Genomic DNA, 14022 nt, shown 5'->3' with positions numbered 1-14022 from the left:
GGAATCAGGTTGTCCCACTTGGGGCTCACAATCATAATCCCCATTTTACAGATGAGGTAACTGAGGCACCGAGAAGTTAAGTGACTTGCCCAAAGTCACACAGCTGACAAGTGGCCGAGTTGGGATTCGAACCCATGACCTCTGACTCCAAAGCCCGTGCTCTTTCCACTGAGCCACGCTGCTTATTAAGCACCTACTCTGTGCCAAACATTACACTGGGTGTGGAGAAGAATAACAAGAGATGTATAAAGTAAAAACTCCACCCTCAAGAAATTTACAGTCTAATTTTGGAACACACAACAACTTTTAAAAACTTCCTGAAAAAGAAAGTTTGCAATCATATTTAAATCCTTGATGTGTTTCTACTACAAGCACACAATTTGATTTGAATGCATGGGATAATCTTTTTCTAGTACAACCTCCCTAAAACCCTACCCTGTCTGTTAATTCTGCACCTGTTTGATATTCATTCATTCATTCGTTCATTCAGTCAGTTGTATTTATTGAGCGCTTACTGTGTGCAGAGCACTGTACTAAACCTTGGAAAGTACAATTCAGCAACAAATAGAAACAATCCCTACTCAACAACAGGCTCACAGTCTAGAAGGGTGCTATTTTTTGAAAATGAGGCTCACGGAAAATGAGGGGAATTACCTTTACCTTACCTTTAGGACCAGGAATGCCATTTGGACCCCGAGGTGCCCCCATCAGACCTGAAAAACAAAAACGAACATTTTTCAGTGTTAACATAATGTAAATATTTCACATGCATCATATATGGGCAAGTGATTTAGATAAATCGTATTCAATATGTTTTAAAGTAATTACATGTTAAACATCCATAGGCCATGAAATTTTCAACAGGAACATATTGTAAGAGAGTGAAGGATGAGAAGCTCAACTAAAAAGAAAGAAGAATCAAATAATAGAACATAAAATAAGTACCTTGCTCTCCCTTCTCCCCTGGTGGACCAGGAATTCCATCACGCCCTTGGTTACCCTTTTCACCCATTTTTCCAGATGGTCCTGGCAATCCTGGCATTCCTGAAAAGTGAAATGTCAACTCATTTGCCTCTTGGGCAATTAAAAAATAAAGAAAATGAGGTATAACTATTGAAAGATGTAGTGAATCCCAAAGGTGTGACTGCTCAGTTCAGAGTAAATAATCTTGGCAAGTTTATGAAACTAGGAGCACAGGTGCTAACTCTGAGATAACAGTTAGGGACCAACGGATGCCTAGAATGAGAAGGCTGGAGATGAAGCCGTTAGCTTTATCCTACAGCTTTAGGGGCAAAGTGGGAAGAATTTAGCTCCACCGCATCATGACCCTCGTAGCCGGAAAGGGTCTATCAAAAAAGTAATAATAATAATAGTAATGGTATTTGTTAAGCACTTACTATGTGCCAGGCACTATACTAAGCACTGGGGTGGATACAGGCAAATCCCTTGTCCCACTTGGGGCTCACAGTCTCAGTATCCATTTTACAGATGAGGTAACTGAGGCACAGAGAATTGAAGTGACTTGGCTAAAGTAACATAGCAGACAAGTGGAAGAGCCAGGATTAGAACCCATGACATTCCTACTCCTTCCTACTGCTGTATCCACTACGCCATGCTGCTGCCCATAGTTCATGCTGCATTCCTTTCCATATCCAAAAAACCACTGCTCTCCCCATCTTCAGAATCCTTCTGAAATCACATCTCCTCCAAGAGATCTTCCCAGATAATTTCTACTTTCCCTCTGTTCTACCCATCAAATACCACCTCATCACTTGTGAATTTACAGCACTCCATAGCACTTACAATTGAGGTTGACATGTTCTATTGTTTTAGCATAAACTCATGCATATATCTTCCATTTCTCTCTACTTCTATCTGTAAATTATTTCCATTCTGTCTCGCCTGCTAGAATGTAATCTTAATGGTAGGGACCTGGTCTACTATCTCTATTATACTCTTCCAAGCATTAAGCAGAATGCTCTGCACATCATAGGAGCTAAAAATTAATACCGATTGATTAATTAAAGGGGAATATCTACTTTTAGGAATCATAAATTCCAACTTCTGAAACAATGATCACACAGTAGTAGCAAATTATTTGACCTGAGTTTCCTTATTACAAGTCTAATGAAGGAAAGAAAATAGAAAGGGGACCACAGAAATGGAACCTTGAGGGCCTTTCTTTCCTGGATATCCAGGGACACCTTTGCTTCCTTTATGCCCCAAATCACCATCTGGACCAGGCTCTCCTGTAAATTGAAAAGAGAGAGAGACAGAGATCATGTTGTAAATATTAGCAAATTTTACATAAAAAAGGATAAAATGCACATCCAGAAATCAAGGAACTATGGGTAAGATTGGCTAATTTCTTAAATTCCTGCTTCTTTTTTTTCCTCATCTGCTCCAAATTCTTAATACTAAAATGTGTCTCTTTTCCAATTTAGACTCAGGACTTTACTTTAGATTATCTATCCTCATCTAAGATTGGTGCAGCAAAAGCCTAAGTAGAAGAGATGAAGAATACATGTGCTGAATAAAGATTTTCTGAAGAAAATTCTGAATATATACCTAAATCTGGAAACATAAGTCTCATTCCAATCACCTCCTTTAGGTCATCTGGAGTTGCATCAGGCAGTTGAGCCTGGTTAGTTACTTTTATTTGATTCACAGGCACTAATCCCACTTTTGGGCCTATTCCTGGAAACTCTGACACCAGCTGGTCAACTGACTGACTGCATTTCACGTTTTCCCATCCTCCTCTATCCCCTAGTCTCGTTCTTCTTCCTCCGGTCAGCCAGAGTGGCTTCTACAGAAGGGACGATAGCAGAATAGGGAGAAAGGCTACCAAATTTCATTTACTGCTGGTCCAAAGCTCACCTGGAGTGCCAGGGTCTCCATAATTTCCTTGATTTCCATCAATCCCTTCAGGGCCTAAAAGTCCTGGCAGGCCTGGTGGACCTCTTACACCTTTACTGCCCAAGGGTCCTGGAGGTCCCGGATCACCCTGAAAAAATCACAGACCACAATTTGTTCTTATTTTAAATTTACCAAGTGAGTAAAATGGAATGTACTTGATATAATAATGATAATAATGGCATTTGTTAAGCGCTTATTATATGCCAAGCACTGTTCTAAGTGCCTGATGTGCAAGATGACAGTAGAGGACAGAGATGGGCCTATTGAGGATTATTTCTCTTGTAACTGTGATTCACAAAAGGTCATTTTTAGTGGATAGAACACAGGCCTGGGAGTCAGAAGGACCTGGGTAATAATCCCGGCTCTTATGTTAGTCTGCTGTGTGACCTTGGGCAAATCATTTAATTTCTCTGTGCCTCAGTTACCTCATCTGTAAAATGCCAATAGAGTGAGCCCCATTTAAGACAGGGACTGTGTCCAACCTGAATAGCTTGTACCTACCCCAAGCTTAGAACAGTGCTTGACACATAGTAACTGCTTAATAAATACCATTATTATTATTAATATTTTCAGTGGGAACTATATGAAATACATACCACAGGTCACCAAAATCTACTGTTTTGATGCAGCCAGGTTGTGGATTTGTTGCCAGAAACTCCTGTGCATTCATCAGGAATTCTGGCCACTCACTCCCACCATTTATATCCCCCTACCAACCCTGCAAGGAGTGACTGAAAGATGGAGAAAGTTGATCCAAAGGCATTTCAAGAAAGAGGAGGAGGAAGGGGAGGAGAAGGATAATTAACTTGTATCTTCTCCAGCCCTTACAATAGTGTTGACACAGAGTTAGTGGTTAATAAATACCATTAAACCAGGCTCTGAACAAGTTAGCCTCTCACTGGCCCGTCCTCTCCTCCTGCAAGCTCCATGACCTGACTCTTCTTGGCTGCCTCTCCCTTCCCTCCCCGCCATGGTTCCCACAAAGCCTCCATACCTTTGGCCCTTCTGGGCCTGGTTGGGTACCCACTCCATAGCCTGCTTCTCCCTTGTCCCCATGCATTCCAGTTGTACCGGGGAGACCGGGTCTTCCCTGTGGGCCTGGGAAACCTGAAGTTCCTCGCTCTCCCTTAGCACCTTCAAGAAAAGCAATTAAGTGTCAGGTAAGTTAAATCATTTACTGGTACCTCATTCACAATTTGTCCTTTGAACCCCTTGTGTCATTCCCCAACCCCAATCTTTTTTTCCTAAATGAACTGGCCACGTATTTTATTGACAAAATTGAAGCCATCAGGTGTGACCTCCCTAAAATCACCCCTGCTCCTCTCCAGTCTTTCTCTCCTCCTATCCTCTTCGACTTTCCCATCTTTCCCAGTAGTATCTCAAGAAGAGATCTCCCACCTCCCCTCAAAATCTATCCGCTTCACTTGCTTCTCCATCCCTATCTCATCACACACTTGACCCCTCCCTTCTTTCCTCTCTGACTGCCATGTTCAACCGTTCACTTTCCAGTGGCTCTTTCCCCACTGCTTTCAAACATGTTCATGAATCCCCTATCCTAAACAAAAACCCTCCTTTGACCCCCACAGCACTCTACAGTTATTGCCCATTTCCTGCCTGCCCTATCCCTCCAAACTCCTTGGGCGAGTTGTCTACACCCTCTGCCTCCATTTTGTCCCCTCCAATTCTTCCCTTAATCCCCTCCAATCTGGCTTCTGCCCTTTTGCTCCATGGAAACCCCCTCTCTAAGGTCAACAGTGACCTCTTCTTGCTAAATCCAATAGTCTTTACTATATCCTAATCCCTCTTGACCTCTCAGCTGCCTCTGACACTTTGAACTACCCCTTTCTCCTGGAAACATAATCCAAGCTTGGCTTCACTGACACTATCTTCTCCTGATTCTCCTCCTAGCTCTCTGACTGCCCCTTCTCAGTCTCCCCCTCTGCCTCCATCCCCAGAGTTCCTCAAGCCTGAGTTCTGGGTCCCCTTCTGTTCTCCATCTAAGCGCCCTCCCTTCGAGAATTCATTCACTTCCACTGCTTCGACTACCATCTCTTTGTGGATGATTCCTAAATCTACAACATCAACTCTGACCTCTCTTATTCACTCATTCATTCAATAGTATTTATTTAGCACTTACTATTTGCAGAGCACTGTACTAAGTGCTTGGAATGTACAAATCGGCAACAGATAGAGAAAATCCCTGCCCATTGATGGGCTTACAGTTTAATCAGGGAAAAATAATGAGTCAGGGGCTGGTTCCACTGGGGCTTGAACCCAGGACCTTCTGCGTGTAAAGCAGACGTGATAACCACTACACTACGGAACCGCTCTCTCCTTTTCTGCAGTCTCACATTTCCTTCTGCCTTCAGGACAGCTCTACCTTAATGTGCCACTGACTCCTCAAACTAAACATGTCCAAAACATAACTCCTCATCTTCTATCCAAACCCTTTCCTCCCAGCGTTTCCCATCACTGTAAACAACACCACTATCCTCCCTCTCTCCCAAGTCCATAAATGTGGAATTCTCCTCAATTTATCTCTCCCATTCAAACCACATAAAACACTTTTTGTTTTTATCTTCACAACATTGCTAAAATCCATCTTTTCCTCTCCTTTCAAACTGCTATTCTGCTGATCCAAGCACTTATCTCACAACTTGACAACTGAATCAGTCTCCTCATTCACCTCAAGTGAATCCACACTTCACTCTGCTTCCCAGATTAGTTTTCTAAAATAATGTTCAGTCCATATCTCCCACACCTCAAGGACCCACAGTGATTGCCTATCCACCTCCACATCAAACAGAAACTCTTTACCACCGGTGTTAAAGAATTAGACTGTTAGCTTGTGGTAGGCAGGGAATGTGCCTACTAAATATGTTATATAGTACTTTCCCAAGTGCATAGTACAGGGCTCTGCACATGGTAAGCGTTTCAAAGCTCTCCAGCACCTTGCCCTCTCCTACCTCACCTCCCTTCTCTCTTTCTACTGCCTACCCCATACACTCCATTCCTTTGCCGCTCGCCTCCTCACTGTGTCCCGTTCATGCCTATCCCACCGTTGACCCCTGGCCCACATCTTACCACTGTCCTGGAATGCCCTCCCTCCTCACGTTCGCCAAACTAACTCTCTTCCCCTCTTCAAAGCCCTACTGAGAGCTCACCTCCTCCAAGAGGCTTTCCCAGATTGAGCTTCCCCCTTTTCCCTTTACTCTCCTTCCCCTCCCCTCCACCCTCTGCTCTTCCCCCTTTCCCTCTCCTCAGCACTGTGCTTATTTGTATATATTATTTATTACCTTATTTACTTTGTTACTGAGGTGTACATTCCCTTGATTCCATTTATCTTGGATGATGTTGTCTTGTTTTTGTTTTGTTCTGTTTTGCTCTGCTGTCTGTCTACCCCGTTTAGACTGTGAGCCCATCATTGGGCAGGAATTGTCTCTGTTGCCTAATTGTACATTCCAAGTGCTTAGTACAGTGCTCTGCACATAGTAAGCGCTCAATAAATACTATTGAATGAATGAAAGAAATACAACTGATTCATTAGTCAGCTCACATGCTCCTACTGCACCTCGCTGATTTCCTACTACAACCCAATCTGCACACTTCTCTCCCAAATCGCCAAATTACTCACTGTACCTCGATCTCATCTATCTCACCACCAACCCCTTGCCCACATCCTCCGTCTGGCCTGGAACTCCCTGCCACTTCATATATGACAGTCCACCCCTCTCCCCACCTGCCAAGCCTTAACAATCAATCATATTTAATGAGTGCTTACAGTGTGCAGAGCACTCTATTAACTGCTTGGGGAAGTTATAATACTACTACTACTAATAATTATGGTATTTGTTCAGCACTTACTATGTGCCAGGCCCTGTTCTAAGCCCTGGGGTAGATACAAGATAATTGGGTTGGACGCAGTCTCTGTCCCATAAAGTGCTCAGTCTTAATCCCCATTTTACAGATGAGGAAACAGAAAAGTTAAACGACTTACCCAAGGTTACACAGCAGACAAGTGGCAGAGCCAGGATTAGAATCCAGGTCCTTCTGACTCCCAGACCTGTGCTCTATCCTCTAGGTCATGAGTACAACATAGCGATATAACAGACACACTCCCTAAAATCACATCTCCTTCAAATAGTCTTCTCTGATTAAGGCCTTTTTTTTCCTACTCCCTCTCCCTTCTGCATTGCCTATGCACTTGGAAATCCAACTTTGGAGCACTTGTTATTCACCCCATCCTCAGTCACAAAGCACTTAACATACATACTCATAATTTATTTTAGTGTCTGTCTCTCCTTCTAAACTGTTAGCTCCTTGGGGTCAGGGAACGTGTCTGCCAACTCTATTGTATTATACTCTTCCAAGTACGTAGCACAATGCTCTGCCCACAGTGAGCACTCAAAACGATTGACTGATAAAAATAAAACTGATTCCCCACTCCACTCCACCACCTCCCTCCCATCCCAAAAGTTTCCTTTTCCAAGAGGCATTCCCTAACCAATGCCCCACCTTCCTTGCCATGTCACATTAGCAGCTAACTATTAAAATAAAGCAACCTGGCCTAATGGAAAGTGGATGGGACTGGAAAATAGGAGGCCCAAATTTTAATCAGTGTGGCATAGTGGAAAGAGCCCAGCCTTGGGAGTCAGAGGTCACGGGTTCAAATCCCAGCTCAGCCGCTTGTCAGCTGTGTGACTTTGGGCAAGTCACTTAACTTCTCTGTGTCTCAGTTACCTCATCTGTAAAATGGGGTTGAAGACTGTGAGCCCCACGTGGGAGAACCTGATTACTATGTATCCTCTTCAGTGTTTAGAACAGTGCTTTGCACACAGTAAGCACTTAACAAATGCCATCATTATTATTATTAATCACTGCCCTGTCAATAGTTTACTGTGTGATCTTGAGAAAGTCATTTAACTTCTCTGGGCCTCTGTTTCATCATCTGTAAGTTGGGTAGAAGACACCTGATCTTCCTAGTTTTTAGTTGGTGAGCCCCATATAGGATGGGATCGCTATTTAATCTGATTTATTGGATCTACCCCAGGGCTTTAGCATAAATAAAAGTTGTAAATATGCATCTTTTTATCACCTCTTTCCCTCTTGACTTGAGGTTTTTAAATTATTTCTTATCTATTCTCTTACTCTTTCACTATCGCACATTTGATAGTTTGCATCCTCTTGTCCCCTCAGCTTCTCGAGGACAGGGACAGCATCTTTTACAGCTATTGCATATTCCATATTCTTTCATCTTTTGCCATTTGTCCTTCCAATATGATCTTGAATTCTCCATCATGGCCACTCTCTGAGTTTTCCTCTTCTGGTACGGTTTTGAACAAAGAAGTTTCTTCTATTACTTTCATTTTGCCAACATGTCCCAGACTTTTAGTTTGCCTTTCTATATTATTTTTGTATTATTAATGGTTGTTGAGTTTGTCCCTTAATTTGTCATTTCTTAATGTATCCTTTTCGATTTCCCCAATCCCTTTCTTAATGTACCTCACTTTCATCAACCCAAAATGTTCCTTCACTAAATGCCACTATGGACCCAGCTTGTTGCAAAGTAAATGGAAAGTGCTTGAAAATCTGACTCATCATATGTTATGGCAGTCCAGTGATTTACAACATGGTTATAGGCACTCACCTGGCATTCCCATGCTCCCTTTTCTTCCAGGAATTCCAACTAATCCTGGTGCTCCAGGAGTCCCAGTGACACCTGGAGCTCCCCTCACACCTTAATTGAAACCAACACACACACACATTTAGAATAACATAGAGAACCTATACACACCCCTCCTGGTCTAGCAACTCCACCACCAACACAAACACATACATTTTGATCAAATTAAGATGACTATTTAGGATATTTTGATAGGCTTTCCTCTCAGATCTCTAGACTAGCCTATGTCTGTCAGTAGGCTACGTTTGAGATTGGAGAGATGAGAGGGATGGCTGGAGAGATACAGTCCCATTAGAAGGTTTCCACCTTCTCAGGATCTGATGGGCTTAGGGGACGGACATAAGGTTTCTTGCCACAAATAAGGATAGTTTCTGGCACCCCGTCCCTGCCCTCAGTATGCGACTCTGCTAAAGAGGATACAAGCATTTGTCCTATAACACAACAGACACATTCATGCCAACTCCCATGATATCCAAAAATCACACTGCACCCCAGCTGCATCAGAGGTAAATAGGGGTTTAGGAGGAAAATTGTTCCAAAAAAAATTAAAACAGAAGAGGACTCCTATCGCCCCAGGTGAAATTCAAGAAAGTTCAGAAAGATGAAAACACCTTATTATACCGCTTAACAATCAGTTTCTATTAAACTGTGAATTGTCAATAATTGGTTTGCTGGGCAGTGTTAATGAATGGCTAATTCCACAGAATCCTGGATCTACTGAAATAGCATTCCTGGCAGAGCTCGATTTCATCGCAGCCAATTCATGGTTGCCTTATGCTAAATAGGTTCCTCTATTCTTCTATCATGCTTTGTCCAAATTGCATGATTAAAAATGTGTTAAGCAGCAATACCTACAGTTTGCAATAGCAACATCATCCTTACGTACCAAGGCAACACTAATGACTGAAATATAGCATGTTCTGCCCTACTTCACCCAATGCTTCTTCTTCCCAGGAGTTTGATTTCCTTCATGCTCCTTATTTTGAAGAATGCCTACATGTTATTGCATATTAGTTTCAGCTGGAAGGCAGCCTTAGTCTTTTAAAGAAAGTCATTATTACTCATTCCAATGACAGTCTTTGCTGCTTGTCACATTTAATAAACATTTTAAAGGAAACTGTAAAAGGAAGTATTTTGTACTCATTACTAGCCAGGAGATCCACACTGCATTTACAGTGGGTGTCACTACTTGAAAGATATATTAATGAATAACAAGTAAGGGGGCTTTCAAAATGTAAAATCTAGTACTTTCTTCTATAATTTGAACTACAATGCATTACTCTGGCTAAGTGCATCTGACTAAAAAGACTGCAGATTATTCCAAGACAATATTTCTCTTTGGGTTTTGGTTTAAATCATTCACTAAAAAAATACAGGGTACTTTTTTGACAATTAATCTCTTTCATCCACAGCAGTAATAGAAGCAGACCTCATAACTTTTAGGAACTGGAGGAATTTATGCATAGTAGTAATATTAATAATTTAAATACGTGAATTTTCTGCAACAGAATTTGCATACCTGGTGGACCTGGTGGGGCAGGTCTCCCAGCAAGACCTTTCAAGCCTGGTGGACCTGGATACCCTTTGTCTCCTTTCCAACCTTTGTCTCCTGGAGGTCCTAAAATAACAGGGAATTTTCCATCTGCTGCTATGATCCACAATAATAATAATAATAATGATAATAATAATAGTACTTACTCTATGCCAAGCACTGTTCTAAGCACTGGGTTGGTACAAGTTAATCAGGTTGGACACAGTCCCTGTCCCACATTGGGTTCACACTCTTAATCCCCATTTTTTACAGATGGGGTAACGGAGGCACAGAGAAGTTAAGTGACTTGCCCAAGGTCACACAACAGACATGGGGCAGTCAGGATTAGAACTCATAGCCTTCTGACTCCCAGGCCTAATGCTCTACCCACTACACCATGCTGCTTCCCACAAACAAAGGGGTGCAGTTCTAAACCCACTTGACTACCTAAACTACTTTTTCCGGGGAAGAGCCTCAGATAGCTTATTAGGGTCGGTCAATCATTTAATCAGTAGTATTTATTGAGCTCCTACTTTGGGCAGAGCCCTGCTTAGAAGAGTATAATAGAATTGGTAGATATGATCCTGGCCCTAAAAAAGATACAGTCTAGTAGAGGAGGCACACACTATAATAATAAGCACTTAATATTCACCCCTCCTCAACCCCACAGCACTTAGGTACATTTTAATATGTCTCCTCCTCTAGATGGTAAGCTCCTTGTGGTCAGGGAATGTGTTGACTGATTGTGTTCTGTACTGACAGTGCTCTGCCTACAGTAAGTGTTCAATAAATACCACTGGTTAATTGATTGGAGGAGGCAAAAGAGTACACAAAATATGTTGAAAAGTGCTAAGTTGGGGGTAGGGGTAAATGCTTAGGAAGCAGGGAAGTGCTGATATGGGAGTCAGAGGATAACAAATTAATCAGGAAAGCTCTCCTGGAGGAAATGAGATTTCAGAAGGACTCTGAAGATCGGGAGAGCTGGGCCCACTTAGAAATGAAGGGGAAGGAAGTTCCAGGTTGAGGTGAGGGGTTGAAAAGAAAGGGTGGTGATGGGAAAGTGGTGAATGGGGCACAGTGAGATAGGTTAGCTTCAGAATAATAATAATAATAATGTTGGTATTTGTTAAGCGCTTACGATGTGCAGAGCACTGTTCTAAGCGCTGGGGTAGACACAGGGTCATCAGGTTGTCCCACGTGGAGCTCACAGTCTTAATCCCCATTTTACAGATGAGGTAACTGAGGCACAGAGAAGTGAAGTGACTTGCCCACAGGCACACAGCTGACAAGTGGCAGAGCTGGGATTCGAACTCATGACCTCTGACTCCAAAGCCCGGGCTCTTTCCACTGAGCCACGCTGAAGCTTGATGGCTATGACTCAGGGGGATATAGTGGGAGAAAATGGTGGATAATTAGGTGGGAGAGAGCTGAAGGAGTATCTTAAATCTAACTGTCAGGAGTTCATGTTTGATGCAGAGAGGAATGGACAGCCACAAGAGGTTTTGGAGGAGTGGGGAGACATGCTGGATGAGATTTGGGAAAAATTATCCAAGCAGCAGAATGAAGTATTGACTGGGGAGAGGAGATAATGAAGACGGGAAGATCAGAAGTGATTGAGACTGCATTGGCATTTTCATCCTTTCCATCTAGAAGCAAGCTACTGGGTTTTTTAAATTTTTTTTAATCCATTTCTCTCCCTCTTTTTCACCTTTTCTTTTCCCATCTACATCTTTTTCACTTTCAGTGAACTCCCTCAGCCCCCCACTTAATATTACTACTACTACTAATAATAGCAATAATAATAATAATAATATTTTTTAAGTTCTGTTCTAAGAACTGGACTTTAAAGTGGACATTATCCTCAAAATTCTCATAATCCTCATAATCCACATGGTCCTCAAAATCTAAGTAGGAGGAGGAATAGGTATAATCCCCCTTTTCTGCTTCCTCCCTTGCACTCTCCTCTCACCCCTCTTGAGACCTCCTCTTTGCCATCTTTATTCATCCTAGTTTCTCCTCTTCTCTTCTTCCTGAAATATCTTCCTGATGAACATTCCAAAGTTACAAACAGCAAATGAGGAGGATCCAGAAGGGGTGACAAGAAAGGGACATAGAAAAGATGAGATGAAACTAAACCAAAATTTTAAAAAAGTAAAATAAAATAGGCAAAACAAAAATTCAGTTGTTTAAATACATTTTCATCATATATATCTGTATTGGATTGTCAGTTGCATTGCAAGTTCTACTGGTACCAGTTTCCATTCAGGAGAGTTTCAGTGGATCTAGGGCAAGAAAGACTTTTTTGTTCATTTTTTAATTAGCCTAGTTTTTACATTAATTCTTCATTCAATTCCCAATCTTATATTGCTTTCAATGTTGAAACAAAACTGAGGCTGCCCAACATGCGTGTTAAACTCTGTGAAGGACTACATTTAAGCAAATATTTGGATATAACTTATAGGCTGGGGATTGGGCAATGTCACAAAAACAAATTTTGGGAGTTCTGTTTTGGAGTCTGATCTGAAAAAGACACAGAGTGCATGCATAATTTGGGGAAGTTCAATACATCTTTGAGAAGCTTAACAGTAGCACAACTTGTATTTCTTAAGAAGAGGAGTCAAAGGAAACCTGAATTTAGCACAAACATAGAAAAGTTACATTTTCTAAAATGTGGGAGACACAGTAAGACTCACAGATGAAGTTTACCTTTTGGGCCCTGGTCTCCTTTGTCTCCCAGGAAGAAAGAGGTTTCAGACGATCCTCGATTTCCTTTATCACCTGGCTCCCCTCTTGGCCCACTGCATCCTTTCTCCCCCTTCAGCCCTGGAATTCCAAAGTCACCTGAAAAGGATAACACAAATTGGTTCATTGAATTCTTTTTGCATGCTTTGTCACTCACCACTGGGGGTAATAATAATAGTAATAATTATTATTATTATGGTATTTGTTAAGTGCTTATTATGTGCCAGGCACTGTCCTAACAGAGAAGCAGCGTGGCTCAGTGGAAAGAGCACGGGCCCTGGAATCAGGACTCATGAGTTCGAATCCCAGCTCTGCCACTTGTCGGCTGTGTGACTGTGGGCAAGTCACTTAACTTCTCTGTGCCTCAGTTCCCTCATCTGTAAAATGGGGATTAAGACTGTGAGCCCCACGTGGGACAACCTGCTTCCCCTATGTCTACCCCAGAACTTAGAACAGTGCTCGGCACATAGTAAGCGCTTAACAAATACCAACATTATTATTAAGTGCTGGGATAGATATGAGCAAATCGGGTTGGACATGGTCCCTTGTCCCATGTGGGGCTCACAATCTCAATCCCCATTTTACAGATGAGGTAACTGAGGGACAGAGAAGTTAAGTGACTTGCCAAGGTCACAAAGCAGACAAGTGGTGGAGCAGGGATTAGAACCCCTGACCTTCTTACTCTTAGGCTCTATCCACTACACCATGCTGCTTCTCTGGGCTGCTCAAAAATTGAATAAAATAAATAAAAGTATGTTATTTTCATTACTATTTTATCAAGAAATAAATGGGTGATCTCTAAATTAGTTATGCAGAGCAGGAAATGCAGGGGGTTTCCCTTCAGTGGAGAAACTTTTCTCTGAACATTTTGTCTGTGATTGTTTTCTCTCTGACCTCGAGGCCAGGAACCAAACAACTCACAAACGTTCTGGGTCAGCTTTTTGAACTATTTACTTGTGGGCTTCTTTATATGGTTGGTTTGAGGCAATTGAAGCCTCGCTGGAACAGAAGCCTCTGGTCCCTCAGTAATCAGCCTCAAAGAAGCCTGAACTTGGAACATTTGACTTCTGTTCTGGTGGGGCTTCAGTTACTCTGGAGATAATCTGTTAACCTCCTCAATGTGCCTCCATCTTGCCTGTCTCGTCACCAA

General features: G+C 42.2%; 1 protein-coding gene and 1 non-coding gene across 3 annotated transcripts in view; both read right to left on the bottom strand.

The window, feature by feature from the left end:
• COL4A3 (collagen type IV alpha 3 chain) overlaps positions 1 to 14022 on the bottom strand; it is a 133851-nt gene that overhangs the window by 24795 nt on the left and 95034 nt on the right. For both annotated transcript variants that reach the window (XM_029069198.2, XM_029069197.2), the window contains 8 exons: positions 12837 to 12971; positions 10119 to 10217; positions 8564 to 8653; positions 3911 to 4050; positions 2878 to 3004; positions 2169 to 2249; positions 946 to 1044; positions 666 to 713 (listed from right to left, as the gene is read on the bottom strand). In XM_029069198.2, coding sequence (XP_028925031.1) covers positions 666 to 713; positions 946 to 1044; positions 2169 to 2249; positions 2878 to 3004; positions 3911 to 4050; positions 8564 to 8653; positions 10119 to 10217; positions 12837 to 12971 — 819 coding nt within the window. The remainder of the gene's footprint in view (positions 1 to 665; positions 714 to 945; positions 1045 to 2168; positions 2250 to 2877; positions 3005 to 3910; positions 4051 to 8563; positions 8654 to 10118; positions 10218 to 12836; positions 12972 to 14022) is intronic.
• Positions 5170 to 5242, bottom strand: TRNAV-UAC. Its single transcript has one exon. It is a non-coding gene; the product is annotated as a tRNA-Val (tRNA).

Source organism: Ornithorhynchus anatinus, chromosome 7, assembly GCF_004115215.2.
Source record: "Ornithorhynchus anatinus isolate Pmale09 chromosome 7, mOrnAna1.pri.v4, whole genome shotgun sequence".
Classification (NCBI taxonomy): Eukaryota; Metazoa; Chordata; class Mammalia; order Monotremata; family Ornithorhynchidae; genus Ornithorhynchus; species Ornithorhynchus anatinus.
This window is presented reverse-complemented; position numbering and strand designations above follow the sequence as displayed.